The sequence below is a fragment of the Ixodes scapularis genome, unplaced genomic scaffold (genome assembly GCF_016920785.2).
Source record: "Ixodes scapularis isolate PalLabHiFi unplaced genomic scaffold, ASM1692078v2 PGA_scaffold13__105_contigs__length_92229423, whole genome shotgun sequence".
NCBI lineage: Eukaryota > Metazoa > Arthropoda > Arachnida > Ixodida > Ixodidae > Ixodes > Ixodes scapularis.
Window position 1 is genome coordinate 63,246,109 of NW_024609839.1, and position 13,012 is coordinate 63,259,120.

Consider the following 13,012-nt stretch of genomic DNA (forward strand, 5'->3'; position numbering starts at 1 on the left):
TACTTTTCGTCGATATCCATGAAGTTCGCCTCTTACATATAAAACCAATTCGGATAATGTTTTGAAATAACTGTCCACTTCCCGGGACCAATTGACGACTTTTGTTGTAGCATTGCTGCAATTCAAACGCATCTCCCTTACTATATTGATGTAAACATAATATGCACATAAACACATAACACCATTGGTGACTGCATTTGCCGTTAAGAAGCGATTACTTCACGTCACGTTCGTTGGGCGTATTAACCCCCTTGTATGCATATTTAAAATAGGTATGTAACAGATGCCTGCCACCTGCTCTGTCGGCTACAAGCCGAGGCAAGGACGCGAAAGTGCGTAGAATCCGCTCAGAAATGCTACCGCATTTAAACGCGGTTCACTCAATAGTTAATATTTTTACCTTTCTGAAGGATATCTTCCCGCGGATAACGTTGAGGTACGTAACTATCCATCCGCCGAGGAGGCAAAGTAGGAGTGACCAGGACACAGTTCCGGGAAAGCGTGCTTGAGGGTTGACCTTGGTGACAACTTCACTGGGGGAAAGGGTGACGACATTCAGTCACTCGCAACACGAATTGTGTTGCGTCGACCGTAATATCGACCAAAACCGCTTACTGAAAAAAGAGTTCACTCGGAGCACGAATCCAGAGGCTGTCCGTGGGCTTGCCATCGAGAGTCAGGTTTTCGGGAAGGCACGGCTCGAATAGAGGTTTTTGCGTGCTTGGACAACCTGGTCGAAAGAAACACAAGTGGCGTAAGGTTATAGAACAATATAGGCAGTTAAGGAATCAAATATATTTAACTAAGTGGCATGTGTCACATAGCTTCCCATCAGTAAATTGGTTTCGTGAGACCACCTCCCTTCTTTTGCGAAAAAAAATAGTCGCACAGTCGTTTTTATCTTTATTACACAACATCGCGTTTAGATAATTACTTTATACTCTCATTCTTATTTCTGCTCGCTAAACTATGCGGAGAGCAAGTCGTCTGCTTCTTGTGCAGAAGTTACGGTGACGTCAGAGCGACGCCGAGTTCTGATTGGTTCTGATTGCAAGGATAGTGGGTAGACCTCAATGCTAGATGCCTTTAGGTTTACCCACTATTTTTCTTTAATGAGTAAATAAGAGCTCGGTGTTCTGATGTCATCGCAGCTCCTGTGCAAGAAGCAGACAACTCGCGCTCCGCATTCATAAATCAGAGCGTCCCTTCTTCGTCAGTAATACATGCTCGAAAGCGTAATGTTTTTTGTCAAATCGTTTGGTCAATATTTACACCATCAGGCCTTAGTAATGAAGTCCTGAATCGAAGGCACATCTGTTAAGCCGACAATCACAAAAACATTACGAAACAATATAGCGAACGAATAATGCAGGATTTCAAATCATCTCAAGTAAATTAACATCCTGCTGGACCTGGATTTACCTGTATTTTGAAATTGCGGTTGGATTCTTTTAGGAAACATCGAACAAACATTACTTAACTTTTTTCATTCATTTGTCACTTACTCTGAACTCAGGTCAATGAATAGACCGATCTCACTAAGAGCTTCACGCATGCGTGACGCCGCAGTTACTTTAGTTCGAGATGACTCATGCTCGTGCTGACTCATGCTCTGTTCGCGCAGACTCACAGCGGGGTTGTAGCGCGTGCAGAAAGATAAAGTTCCCACGATGGGGGTTTACCGGCAGCGGCGGCGTAAAGAGGCTGGCTGGTGAAATCGGCCTATTTCACGTGGGCAAGAATTTCAGTCGCGTATGAAAAAGCAAAAACGAAAGCAATTTGGTGAATGATTTCCATAAGGGGATGGTCTCTGTGTGTAAAACCGCCTTTCCTCTTTAACCTTTTTGATTTTTGGGCCTCAGAATGTGGTATGGAAGCTTAAGAATGTATTAATTCTTCTTTTTAAAACTATTTTTACTAAGAGCTACAGTCACGCTAAATCAAACCAAACAGAACCGCGCCCATTACGAGTTGCCGGTTCGCTGAGCAGCATTAGCCTCAATGATCCCTCGGAAGGAAAGCGACGCAAAAGAAAGTGGTAAACGGTTTCAAATTTCGCAAAGTACGGTCGGCGATGCAAAACGAGGTCGCCCAAAACGTTTGGGAAACAGGTAAACAACGACAACATAAAATGAAAAAAAAAAAAAAGGATGCAGGTATATGACGCCAGCATTTCCGTTCTGATGATATTTAGGTCGTACAAATGTGGATCGGAGCACGTGAAGCGAAAGCTCGCGCTGCAGAACCAAGGGATCGTGAAACTGTCCTCGCCCCCCCCCCCCCCCCCCCCCCTCTCCAGGATCTGGATGAGCATCGTACCAGCCCACGGTCCTGATCATTTCAGCGTGGAACGCGTTGAAGTCGCCATGGTAGCAGATGTACTGCGCTGGCTTCTTTTCTTATTTACAGCTGAGACATCAGATGCGCATTGGGGTTCACTAACCTCCCGCTGAATAAACACACGCACGAGATAATTATTGTATTAAATGCTGATAAAACTCGCCCCCTTGCTTAGCCGTTTTGAAGCTAGAATGTTGCTTTAATATGAATTAAAGACACTAACACCTACTTGTACTCTGTTAGTGTTTATCGGAGTGTGGTCTATTCCTAATCAAATACGTAAAACAAATTGTTCCAAAAGCCGATTTTTATATCTCTAGGCAGCGTCAAACAAAAAAAAAAGAAAAAGAATGACCAAATACAGTTTACAGCTCAGGACGCAAACTTACGAAAGTATTCAGTGGGGCAAAGTCCCAATGGGCTCCTTCAAGGTTCAAGAAAAGCGACGCTCTTTAATTTTATGTATAATACACGAAGAACCTAGAAATCTAAAAACAACCCCTTAGAAAAAAAAAGAAAGCTTTTGCCATTTGTGTTGGATGATACCTGAATGCTTTTCTTTGACAGGTTGTTCAGAGGTTAAAGAGGAAGGAAGTCAATCAGTCGCAAACCACATCAAGTTCTGTCTCGCCTGAAAAAAAAAAAAAAAAATATAGATAACATTGGTACGTACTTCCCATAGTGAGCTATCGGAGCTATTCATGCACTAAATATCGACTGCGTTCATGTCCGCCGCTACCATGCCGCTACTTATCGAAACCGGTAAGAAGAGGAGTCTATGTCTCTTCCTATTCCTGAATCTGCAGCGCACGTCTGTCGCTTCACGTGTTCTTAATCTGAGGTACATCGACACGCGTGGTCACCAACCCCGCCCCCTCCCCCCATTTTCCCTTCTCTGCCGCAACGTCCAATTGCATTAAGGTGTTGTCATACACTGTAACCACCATGAAATCAAGCGCACAAAGACGACGAGCACAGTGCGGTGACGACGCACTTTTTTACGCCGGTTGACTGGCTCCGCCGGATAGCAGCATCGTCTGCGCTCGGACTCCGTGTGTAACGCTGTACACGCAAACAGAGTGTTTACAAAACAAGCGGCCGCTTTGCCCGCACCAGGTGTCGGCACTGCGCGTGCACTGCGCGTGCGCGTGCGCAGTGCCGACAGCAGCACCACCGCACAGTGGCACTACGTGAGGGAGTTGAGCTGGTCTATTGCGGAGGGCGCATTCCGAGCGTTTACAGCGTAGCTCCCTGCAACGGGAGACTGCGGTAGTCGCCAGGCGTGGGTTTACGGAACAGTGACTCGGCAATAATGGATGCTGCAAAAGTGTATCCGGGAGGAAACTGAGGGGAAGGGGGAGACCAGTGCGCACGGGACGCCAGATAGAGCCGAGCTCTCTGGTGTTGAACCCTCGATAAAATTGCAAATATCCAATTTTTCCTGTTTTTTTTTTAGTGCGTCATTTCTGGGGGATTTTTTTTTTTTTTTTTTTCTGTCGGGACGGGCGCGTCGGCGTCTTATGTGCTTTAATGGGATCGTGACACGCGACAACGGTTTGCCCCTCTCCCGGCGATAAGTCGAGCTCTAATGGACGCGATAAAGAAGAGACCCCCCACTCCTTCGGACAATCAAACCGCGGACGAGCCCTCCGGAGATACACGTGAGTGCTTATCAAAGTATGCGACACCTTGAAATCCCTAACTGATTTGTATGACATCCCCGCGCACATATAGATGATTCTTTACAGTATAGCTCATGTAAGCTAAAAGCAACTAAAATAAAATTAAGCAAAAAGACAGTGCTCATTACGAAGAAAGCAAAACACTGTCTCTGTCCTGTGTTTTGCTTTCTGCGTATTAAAATTAAAATATATCACTTCTTTTTTTTTTCTTTTTTTCGGAGGACGGGAGGAAGGGAAGAAGAAGGGAACTGCGAAACTGGAGTTAAATTCAGACCCAGAACGACGTTTTATTTTATTTCATTTATTTTTCTCTCGGTTTCCGCAGGCACTACAGAGTGTCGTGGAACTTCATAAAATGTATACAAAAGGAAAACAACGCATTAAGGTAGACAAATGGGCTAGTTGGTACATCGCTTGTAGGAGCAAAGCTCCGAATAAACAAGGACCAAGAAGTACACAAGGACGAAGCGCACTCACAGCCGAAGTTAATCGAAAAGGATATGCTTTATGGAGTACGTTTCCGCTTAATTAAGTCCAGATGCAACGAGCCAATGGAACCAATCAGGCAGAGTCAAAAGCGCACCATCATGGTGTTCGTCATATTTATGTACGTGTTCTATCATCGCAGGACCAATCATGAACCGAAAAGGCCCAGTGACTTGCGCTGTTGGCGCTACTTGATTGGTAGCTTGTAGCGTCGGCTGAAGTATACTGCCGCAGTACCGCATACTTGAGCGCTCGCTTAGAAAGAAACACTCCTCTCAGGTGCAGCGATGGCGCGCTGATAAACGGGCTTCCCCCTTCCTATCTGATGCAAACTTCGTCGTGAATTTCCCCGGCTATCTTTTCTGCCTAACTCCCGAGAATTGCTTTTTTTTTTTTTTTTCAATTTCTAGTTGGATGGGGCAGCTATCGCAGTGCAGTGCCAGATTGCCCGACGAGGACTGTTTTCTTCCACCACCCGAATGTCCTCTTGCCCTCTTCTCGTTTATACATGTTTCCGTTTGGCCCACGTACGATTTTGACGCGATTTAAACAGGGTAAGTTCTATACTCCCCATGCATTTGAGGCCATGTTGAGGAACATTTTTCTCGGTGACTATTAGCAGTATTCCTGTCATGTATATATCATTTTGTTCGAAATATTGTGCTTTATCTACTGAACTAGAATTATTTGAACCAATCTAAAATAATTTTTTTATTAATTCTAGTACTTAAATTTTAGTTTTTTTCATGCATTAAAAAATTTCTAACTCAAAACGTGCTAGGTGCATATTTTTAATTTTAGTTCAGTATTTTTCAACACCTATGTAGGTGGTAGGAATAAAAAATCAACCCTCTATAGTGTCAGGTTGAGGAAAAAATGGTACCTATGTACTAAAAAACACTGTTTTGAGATAATTGAGTTTAAAGTTAAAAAAAACTGGTGAATAACGAATTTCTATTGGCACTAACAGCCTCGGAGTCATTTTTGCAATAGCCGCAACCTTGAAAGACATTGCTAAACTCATGTCTTCGCCTTTAGGCTTATCGCCTTGCTTGCCGGACCTCTTTTGCGACCTGCTGTGTGGATTGGTCGGTAAAGTATATTCGAGTGATGTCAACTTCCCTCAGCCACTCGATGGCTTTCCAAACAGGGTTCCATCCACAGGACTTCAAAACATTGTCTTGTGCAATGCTACCACCATTGAATAAAAGAACAGCATCCAATGCTGCCTATTTTGTCGTTATAAAAACACAAACGCTTGAATGTACACATGGTACACATCTGGAAAAAACATGTACAGCGTCTCGGGATTGTCTTGGTTGAAGAAAAGTTATGCAATAGTTGCCAGATACTTTTTTTTTAGATTATCTGTCACCGGACAAGCTTTTAGGTCTGGTGTTGAATTTGTTTTGTTGGAAAATTCATCGATAAACAGGGAGCGTATCCCAAAAGGAGGCGTGGCCACCTGCTGCTTGCTTTCGGAAGAAGTGATTTTCAGCCCGAAATATAACTTTCTAAAGACACTGTGACAATGAAAAATGTGCAGAAAGAACTAAACTTTTGAAATTGCGAAAAAAACTAAAATCAATTTTTTTTTTTTTTTTTCAATCTTATTTTACCCTGTGCCCTTAAGGAGGTCGCGTCGCAGAAAAAGCCGGCCTCTGTGGCGTGGCAAAAAAGCCATCCTCGGTGGCGTGAAGTGAATCCTGATTGGTCGATAGGGTAATGACGTCAACGTCACGTGACCTCACGCGGGAATTTCAAACAACCCACGAAGCTCACATGAAACGTGACGTCCCGCGTGGAGCGAAAGTGATTAAAAAACATGGCGTGTAATGCAAATTCAAGGTCTCGGCATTTCTTAAATGATTTCACTTCATAAAGTAATTAATTTGCCTTAAAAAAACATTTCAAATAATTTTAGGCGAGATTCCAACCCACCACCCTTCTGTGCGTTGCGGACCAGACACGTACTGACTGGGCCACGCAAGGCACGCTTGCATTGCTTACATGCTTTGTGTGCTTCTTGTGGCACACATTGCCCGCTTCGATTTCCTTACATATTTTTTACCATTAATGCGAATGATCATTTCGAGGCAGAAGATACCACCGGCATGTCAACATGCCCCCGCCACCACTTTTTTTTTTTTTTTACACTGTGAGACAGACAGTGGACTGTAAGGGATCACTGCGGGTCTAGTTTTGTGTCACAAACATACGGCGTCTATGTGAACCAGCTTGTTGCATCCTGGACACACTGTGATTTCAGGAATGAGTAGTACATATTTAACGTGGAAAAATAAAAACAACAACAATGATTGACCTTTGTCACAAACACCCCATGACGCTGAAAAAAATGGTGTGCACATTTGTTTTCCAGAACTATTGGTAAATGCACAAAGATCTGCCATGCTGCATGAGTGCGGTATTCCTTCGAAGACTGAAATTTTGTATTTCAGTATCAAGACAGGTAAAATATATTTTCTGATCAAGTGATTTGGACACGCTATCCGTGCACCTATTTCGTCTTGCGACTCTCAATGTCAACGGCCTTTAGTTAGCTATACATTGCAGGAAACCATAGTACAGTTTAGGCAGCGCACTGCTTAAAAATCAGTACATTTCAGATTCTAAAACTAAGCAATTCGACTTATTTTGATAACCGCGAGTCTATCATAAATGTTAATGTTAAAAAAAAAGCACGGCCGACTTTGAATTCTATGCAACAATAGAGTAAGAAGATCAAATAAGCGCTACTGTCCAAAAATAAATAAGTTTCTCAGCCGTATTTGAACGTCATCATCATGAAGTCATTAGAAACACGACACCACGACAGATGCGTAATGCGTAAAAGCGTTGAAAAAAAAAGAATAAAAAGAAAGAAGTTATTAGTGCCTTTCTCCAGATGTCTTCATGGGTCCATCAAAACCTGCCCGCGTGGAAACATTACACTCTGGGAAATGAGGAAGTGCGGACGACCAGTGACGTTCTTTCTCTCTCTAGACTCTGATGTCGAACGTGGTTGGCAGCATATCAAAAACACAAAATATGTTTCCAAAGAATGCAAAAGTCGCCATCACGGCCATCATTAGGCTTAATGTTTAGTCGGTTGCTTGCCACCAGGACACGCGGTAAGGAAACTGGGAGTTACAGAGGCGGCGTTTACAGACTATAGGGGGCGATGCGAGAGTGTCTCGATCGGTGCGTTGTTTGAAAAGACGGACACCTCTAAGAAGTGTGAATCTCAACGAAGTAACCGGGAAGTCTAAAGCCGGGGTGGGGTCGCACTGCTTATACATCGTACAAAAGACAGTCTGCAAAACAGATTCGAACGCCGCACCTTAAGTTTCGAGCCAAGATTTAAAAAAAAATGTTTTTCTCGACACCGAGACTCTTGGGCTTGATTGTACCAGTACTGCCCGACTCTACAAATTTGTAAGCGCGATATACTCGCCCGATAAGAATCGAATACCTATAAAACTGATATCGGATAAAATACACTCCAATTTAATAAGCGATCGCGAACGAGAACTGCCTTTTATCCGCAGGGTGAGGAGACTGACCTTTGACGACCGTCTCGTTGCCACAGTGAGTCCAGGGAAGCGTCTCTTGCATCGAAGAGAACAGGTAGAGTAGCACCCAGGAAAGAATGGCCATGTAGTAGACCGACATCAGGGCTAGCAACGTCGAGTACGCATAGCCAACACCTGCAAAGCGAATCAAAGAAACAACAACAAAACAAAATTGGGACTTGTAGTATGCCCTTAAGCAACGGGACCACATCGATCTCGTGGTCTCTTCAATTTTGCTTTCTTTTTGTGTGTGTGTGTTTGTGTGTGAACACTTCCTCCCAAAGGAGGACACGGGTTGTTGTATACCGCACTTCACCAAGCACAAGTCGCTTTTCTTCTGTTTTCAAAAATTTCGCTGATGCGTCTCATGCAAAGACGTTGTTTTCCCCCAATAAGTATAAACCCTCCGAAGCGCCCGCCGATGGCCGGCTCTTCCGGCGCTCTGGGGACGGTTTGATGCGTGGCAGCTTAGGTCTACGGTTGCAGTGACTCCGCAAACCGCACAAAGAATTCGGACAAATAGAAAGATGCACGACCTATATACCAACTTTTTCATGAAATGACTGTTTATAAACAGGCGCGCCTTACGCATCGGTCTGGCTTACAGACCGACAAATACGGTATGTCTCGGATTTTGCATCTCCTTTTATGGCTTTCGTCAAACTGCATCTTAGGAAGGAAAATGAGACGACCCCTATTTCCTGCTCTCTCTCTCTGCTTAGAGCATCTAGTTGTAGTAGACGGAGATGCCAACATAAACGGCGAGTTCTAATTGTCTACTCTTTGCTAAGGTTAAAGGGAGGGGGAGAAGAGGATCTAGTGATAAGAAAGAAATACAAGGTAAAACTACTTCAGTTAGCATCGGTATGACTAGGAAATGATGTCGATAGTAAGGTAAGTATTCTCCCAAAATTATGGGGTGCATGTCAGTTTCGTACTCCTAATGGCCGCACTAACATCATTAGCAGATAAAACAACAACAGCAAGGAGAGTGGGGTGGCTTTTCAGTGGAATGGAAGGTTGTTGGTAGATGCAGAGCTTAGTAAGATTTTCGGTCCCAGACCGTAGATGATTTCTTAATTAGTTTCATTGATGGGGTAAATTAAAACCTTGAATAAAAAAAAATCCTGCACAGTCTACAACGTGAATCTATCCCAGGACATGAGTGAAATGCAATACGAAATGAAAAAATACACGCACACAAACACAAAACGAGTAAGAAAGCATATGATGAAATCATTTGTTTAGATTACATGATGTCAACGGTGCTCGAGAACAAAAAAAAACTTAGGCAGTGTCATAATGTGGGACGTGTATATTAACGACGTCAATAAATCAGAGTTGGCATACTAGTTATTTTGAATCTGTTCCTCACAACAGCACGAACGGTGCATTATTAGTCTAAAACCTATCGGGAGCGGTGATAAGGCAGCACTTATTTCCTATTCTACAGTTATCGAAACGCGACTCAAAATAGCCAACGAGAGGCAAGGGATAAATATTCAACACAATGTCTGCGCTATGACGGCTAACGCGCCACGAAGAAATATGCAAACACAAAGAAGAAAAAAAGAAAGGAAACCTACTCAAGCTCTTGTACATGCGTCGATTTGTCTAGTGCATATTCCGCAAACTCAAATCGCTCTTCAGGTGACCGGTTCTTCACCTGGCCAGGATGCTTCTACTTCATGTCATTCACCTAAACTTCCCTAATCTTCTACTAGTCATACAAACGCATCTGTCTTGATTATCACATTATCACGACATTGGGCGCTATCCTTCCACGCGTGTCAGCCAGCGCTTCAGCGTAACGAAGTCACGTGCTCCCCTCGCCCTCACCCAGATGTCGCTCCCGTCTTACGCCGCCATTCAAGGCGCCTATTATTAGGCCTTTCCTGGATCTCCTTATCTCTTCCGCTATTTAACTCTAATGTACACCTTATCACTGCTCACAAGCTATACTCTTCAGTGCAGAAGTCACGCTCTGATTAAGGCAGACAAAGCAAAAAAACAAAAAAACGGCAAAAAATAAAAAGGGTAAGGCCTCCAACCTTCTCCCTTTCTTATCCCTCCTTTTCACCGAAGCAGCCCACTCGAAAGGCACTTTGCGGCGATTGGGAAGCAGACCGTTTGCATTAGGTAAAAAACGCATTGTTCGGCAAAATGTCTTTTTTTTTTTGTTTGTTTGTTTTTTTGTGGGGTGGCGAAGCGCAGAACGGGATTGCGATAACCTTCAGGTCTTCGGCAAAAAGGCATGTGCGTGCACACGGGACGCAGCCGCCGCGGCTGGCCGTGGCGGCGCCGCAATGTAGCAACACCTCATGGACAACAAGGCCGAACTTTCTGATTTGATTACGTCACCGAGCTGAGGTCGACGGGGCGGCACGGATTAGACAAAAAAGTGCCGCGTCAGCGTTCGATTGGGACTCGCGTTCAATCAGTGAAGGTTACCGGTCTCAGCCGAACACCGACGCACCACTAGTGCCCAATCAGCAACGCTGCTCTTACTTCCGGTAGGCGGTGTAGATAACCAATCACTATACTCAGTTTTAACGCCACGACCCGGCGGAGCCAATCAAGCAGACTCAAAAGTGCATTCACTGTGAGTGATTGGGTTCATTAAATCGTGCCGTTGCCTGCTCTCGGACGTAGTGTGAAGCAGAGCAAACGACGTTGTTCTCAAGAAAAGTGGGACGGGGCTTATCATGACAAAGCTCCTTTGCTTCGTGATTGGTCCTTTGGCGTTCTTAACTGCGAATGGAGCAGTCTGATTGGCTGCGGAGAACGGGATGACGGTGGACTCACCTTTGAAAATCGGCACCAGGTGCCCGAGGCATTGCCCTCCTCCTTTCTTCCCCGCGTGCAGGCGTCCGATCGTCTGCTCGAGGTAGTAGAGTGGGAAGCCGACCAGGACAAAGAGTACGATGCAGGGTACGAGAACCACACCTGCAACGGTGGTAAACAAGATAACAAACCCCTTGGTCACTCCAGTTTACTGGCGGGTCTGGAGCGAATCACTATGAAGCGATCCCGGAGCGCGTTTTAACAAATAAAAAACAAGCACATTCCTGCTTTTTTTTGTTTTTTTGTTTTACTGGGTTTATTGGTAATTTTTGAAAATTAAACACGGAAGTAAACTTGAAGTATGCAAAACACGGGAAGGTCCAAAGACAGAAACAAACTATACCCACCGGGCAATGAAGTTTCGTTTGGCAGATTGCGCCATCTTATGAGGAGTTTTAACAACTCTAAGACGGCCCGCACCCGCGATTATTGGATCCCATCTCAAGCTCAAATCTCCGAGTGCCCTTCCGAACTCTGACGCAGCGATTGTGTACAATCAATCGGTGGCTAGGCCCTCCCAGAGCTGCCCATTTTGACTAGCAGCCGACCGAAGCGTTTCATGTTCACTGCTGTGGGTCTATACGTTGCAGCGTTCAACATGAAAAGGAGCCGTTGTAAAATAACGAAGCTCCAACAATCTAGCCATTTGGGACAACAAAAATCGGTAGATTGGAATAATGCCATTATTTGCCTTAGCTTCTTCAGTGCTTTTCAAGGCTTCATGATCGACCAACTGATCCAAATAACCACATTAATAAAAGCACGTGCTTAGAGGACGAGAACGTTCACTAGCATATGATTTATCCTTTGCTTTATCCAGGCTAAAGCACCTTACAGGAAAAATGTGTTTTCTGACTGTAAGATCCCTTTTTTTTTTTCTTTTACAGCGCAGACGTTATGTGCCAGGATCTGGAAAAAATGCGTCAATGGATGTTAACAAAAAGCTTCCGTTTAAACGGCGCTACTTCGTTCCGATTGGCCGTAGCAAATATAATAAAATGGGGGGGTAATACGCGTGAGTCAGCCTTCCTTGGCATTGTTAGATAGTGACGTCCTGATCCCTCGTTATCATCTACGGTCACCGACTTATCTCAGCTAAGAGTGCGCTGTGACGAGGCTAAGGGCAGAACGCGCCGATCTAACTTTCTTTTCTTTCGCTTCCGCGATGCTGATAAAAAGACTTAGACGCAATCGGAAAAAAAACTGACCTCGAAGCCTCGAAAAATTGGGTTGAGAACCTGCCCATTGGTGACCATAAGGCGATGATCACTTTAGTCACTAAGAAATAAATAAAGACAATTAAAACATAAAGTAGTGCACGTGTCTTCATTGCAATCATATGCAAATCGTAGAGATGTCGTATAGTTGTCGTAAAGTTGTCGTAAAATTGCCCTAAAGATAACAGCTTGGCTAGTCCTTCATCTTCACGTAAAATGGATGGGCTCTACATTGTTTTTTTGTTTTTACGAGGCGGGGTTATTAAAATTTGAGGTTGTTTAAAAACTTAACAGAGAATGAAAAAAAAGCGTCAAATTTTGTTATATCCTCAGCCAGGGAACTGCTCTTAATGAGAAAACAAGCCAATGTGCTATGCCTCTCAATACACAAGAGATGGTGACCTGCATCAGATGTATGGCTCCCTTTGAGCAGGTGGTTGCGGCGTTCTTCGATTAATAGAGTGCTTGTGTAGATCGTTCCGATACGTCCGATAACGATACGATGCATGCGGAAAGGCGTTGACGGAGTATCGAGTATCGTTATTGGAGTACTTGGAAAGATCTATTAAAAGCTCCCTAATATCTAAAAATAAACATTACCTTCTTGCAAATTCTTTAAATTGCTCTCCACACCAATACTACGTGCCGCCAATACTGCAATCGTAACATAACCCCTAAAACCAAAAATTAAAAAAAAAAGTTAATTATTCAGTGTATTATGACGATTATCTCCGTCTAACTAACCCCGAGACTGGTAAATATACGGTGGAAATAGGACTCGTTTAAATATCACCACCTTAACAATATATATATATATATATATATATTCGAATTATGATCAAGTTACTCACGGAGCAATGTTGCTAAGTGA

General features: G+C 43.9%; 1 protein-coding gene across 1 annotated transcript in view; it reads right to left on the reverse strand.

Moving 5' to 3' along the window:
• LOC115316926 (sodium-dependent serotonin transporter) overlaps positions 1 to 13,012 on the reverse strand; it is a 131,102-nt gene that overhangs the window by 17,125 nt on the left and 100,965 nt on the right. Inside the window, exons 4-7 of the mRNA XM_029976442.4 lie at positions 10,886 to 11,026; positions 8,072 to 8,215; positions 616 to 730; positions 401 to 533 (exon numbers count right to left, since the gene is read on the reverse strand). Of these exons, the coding sequence (XP_029832302.2) occupies positions 401 to 533; positions 616 to 730; positions 8,072 to 8,215; positions 10,886 to 11,026 (533 nt within the window). The remainder of the gene's footprint in view (positions 1 to 400; positions 534 to 615; positions 731 to 8,071; positions 8,216 to 10,885; positions 11,027 to 13,012) is intronic.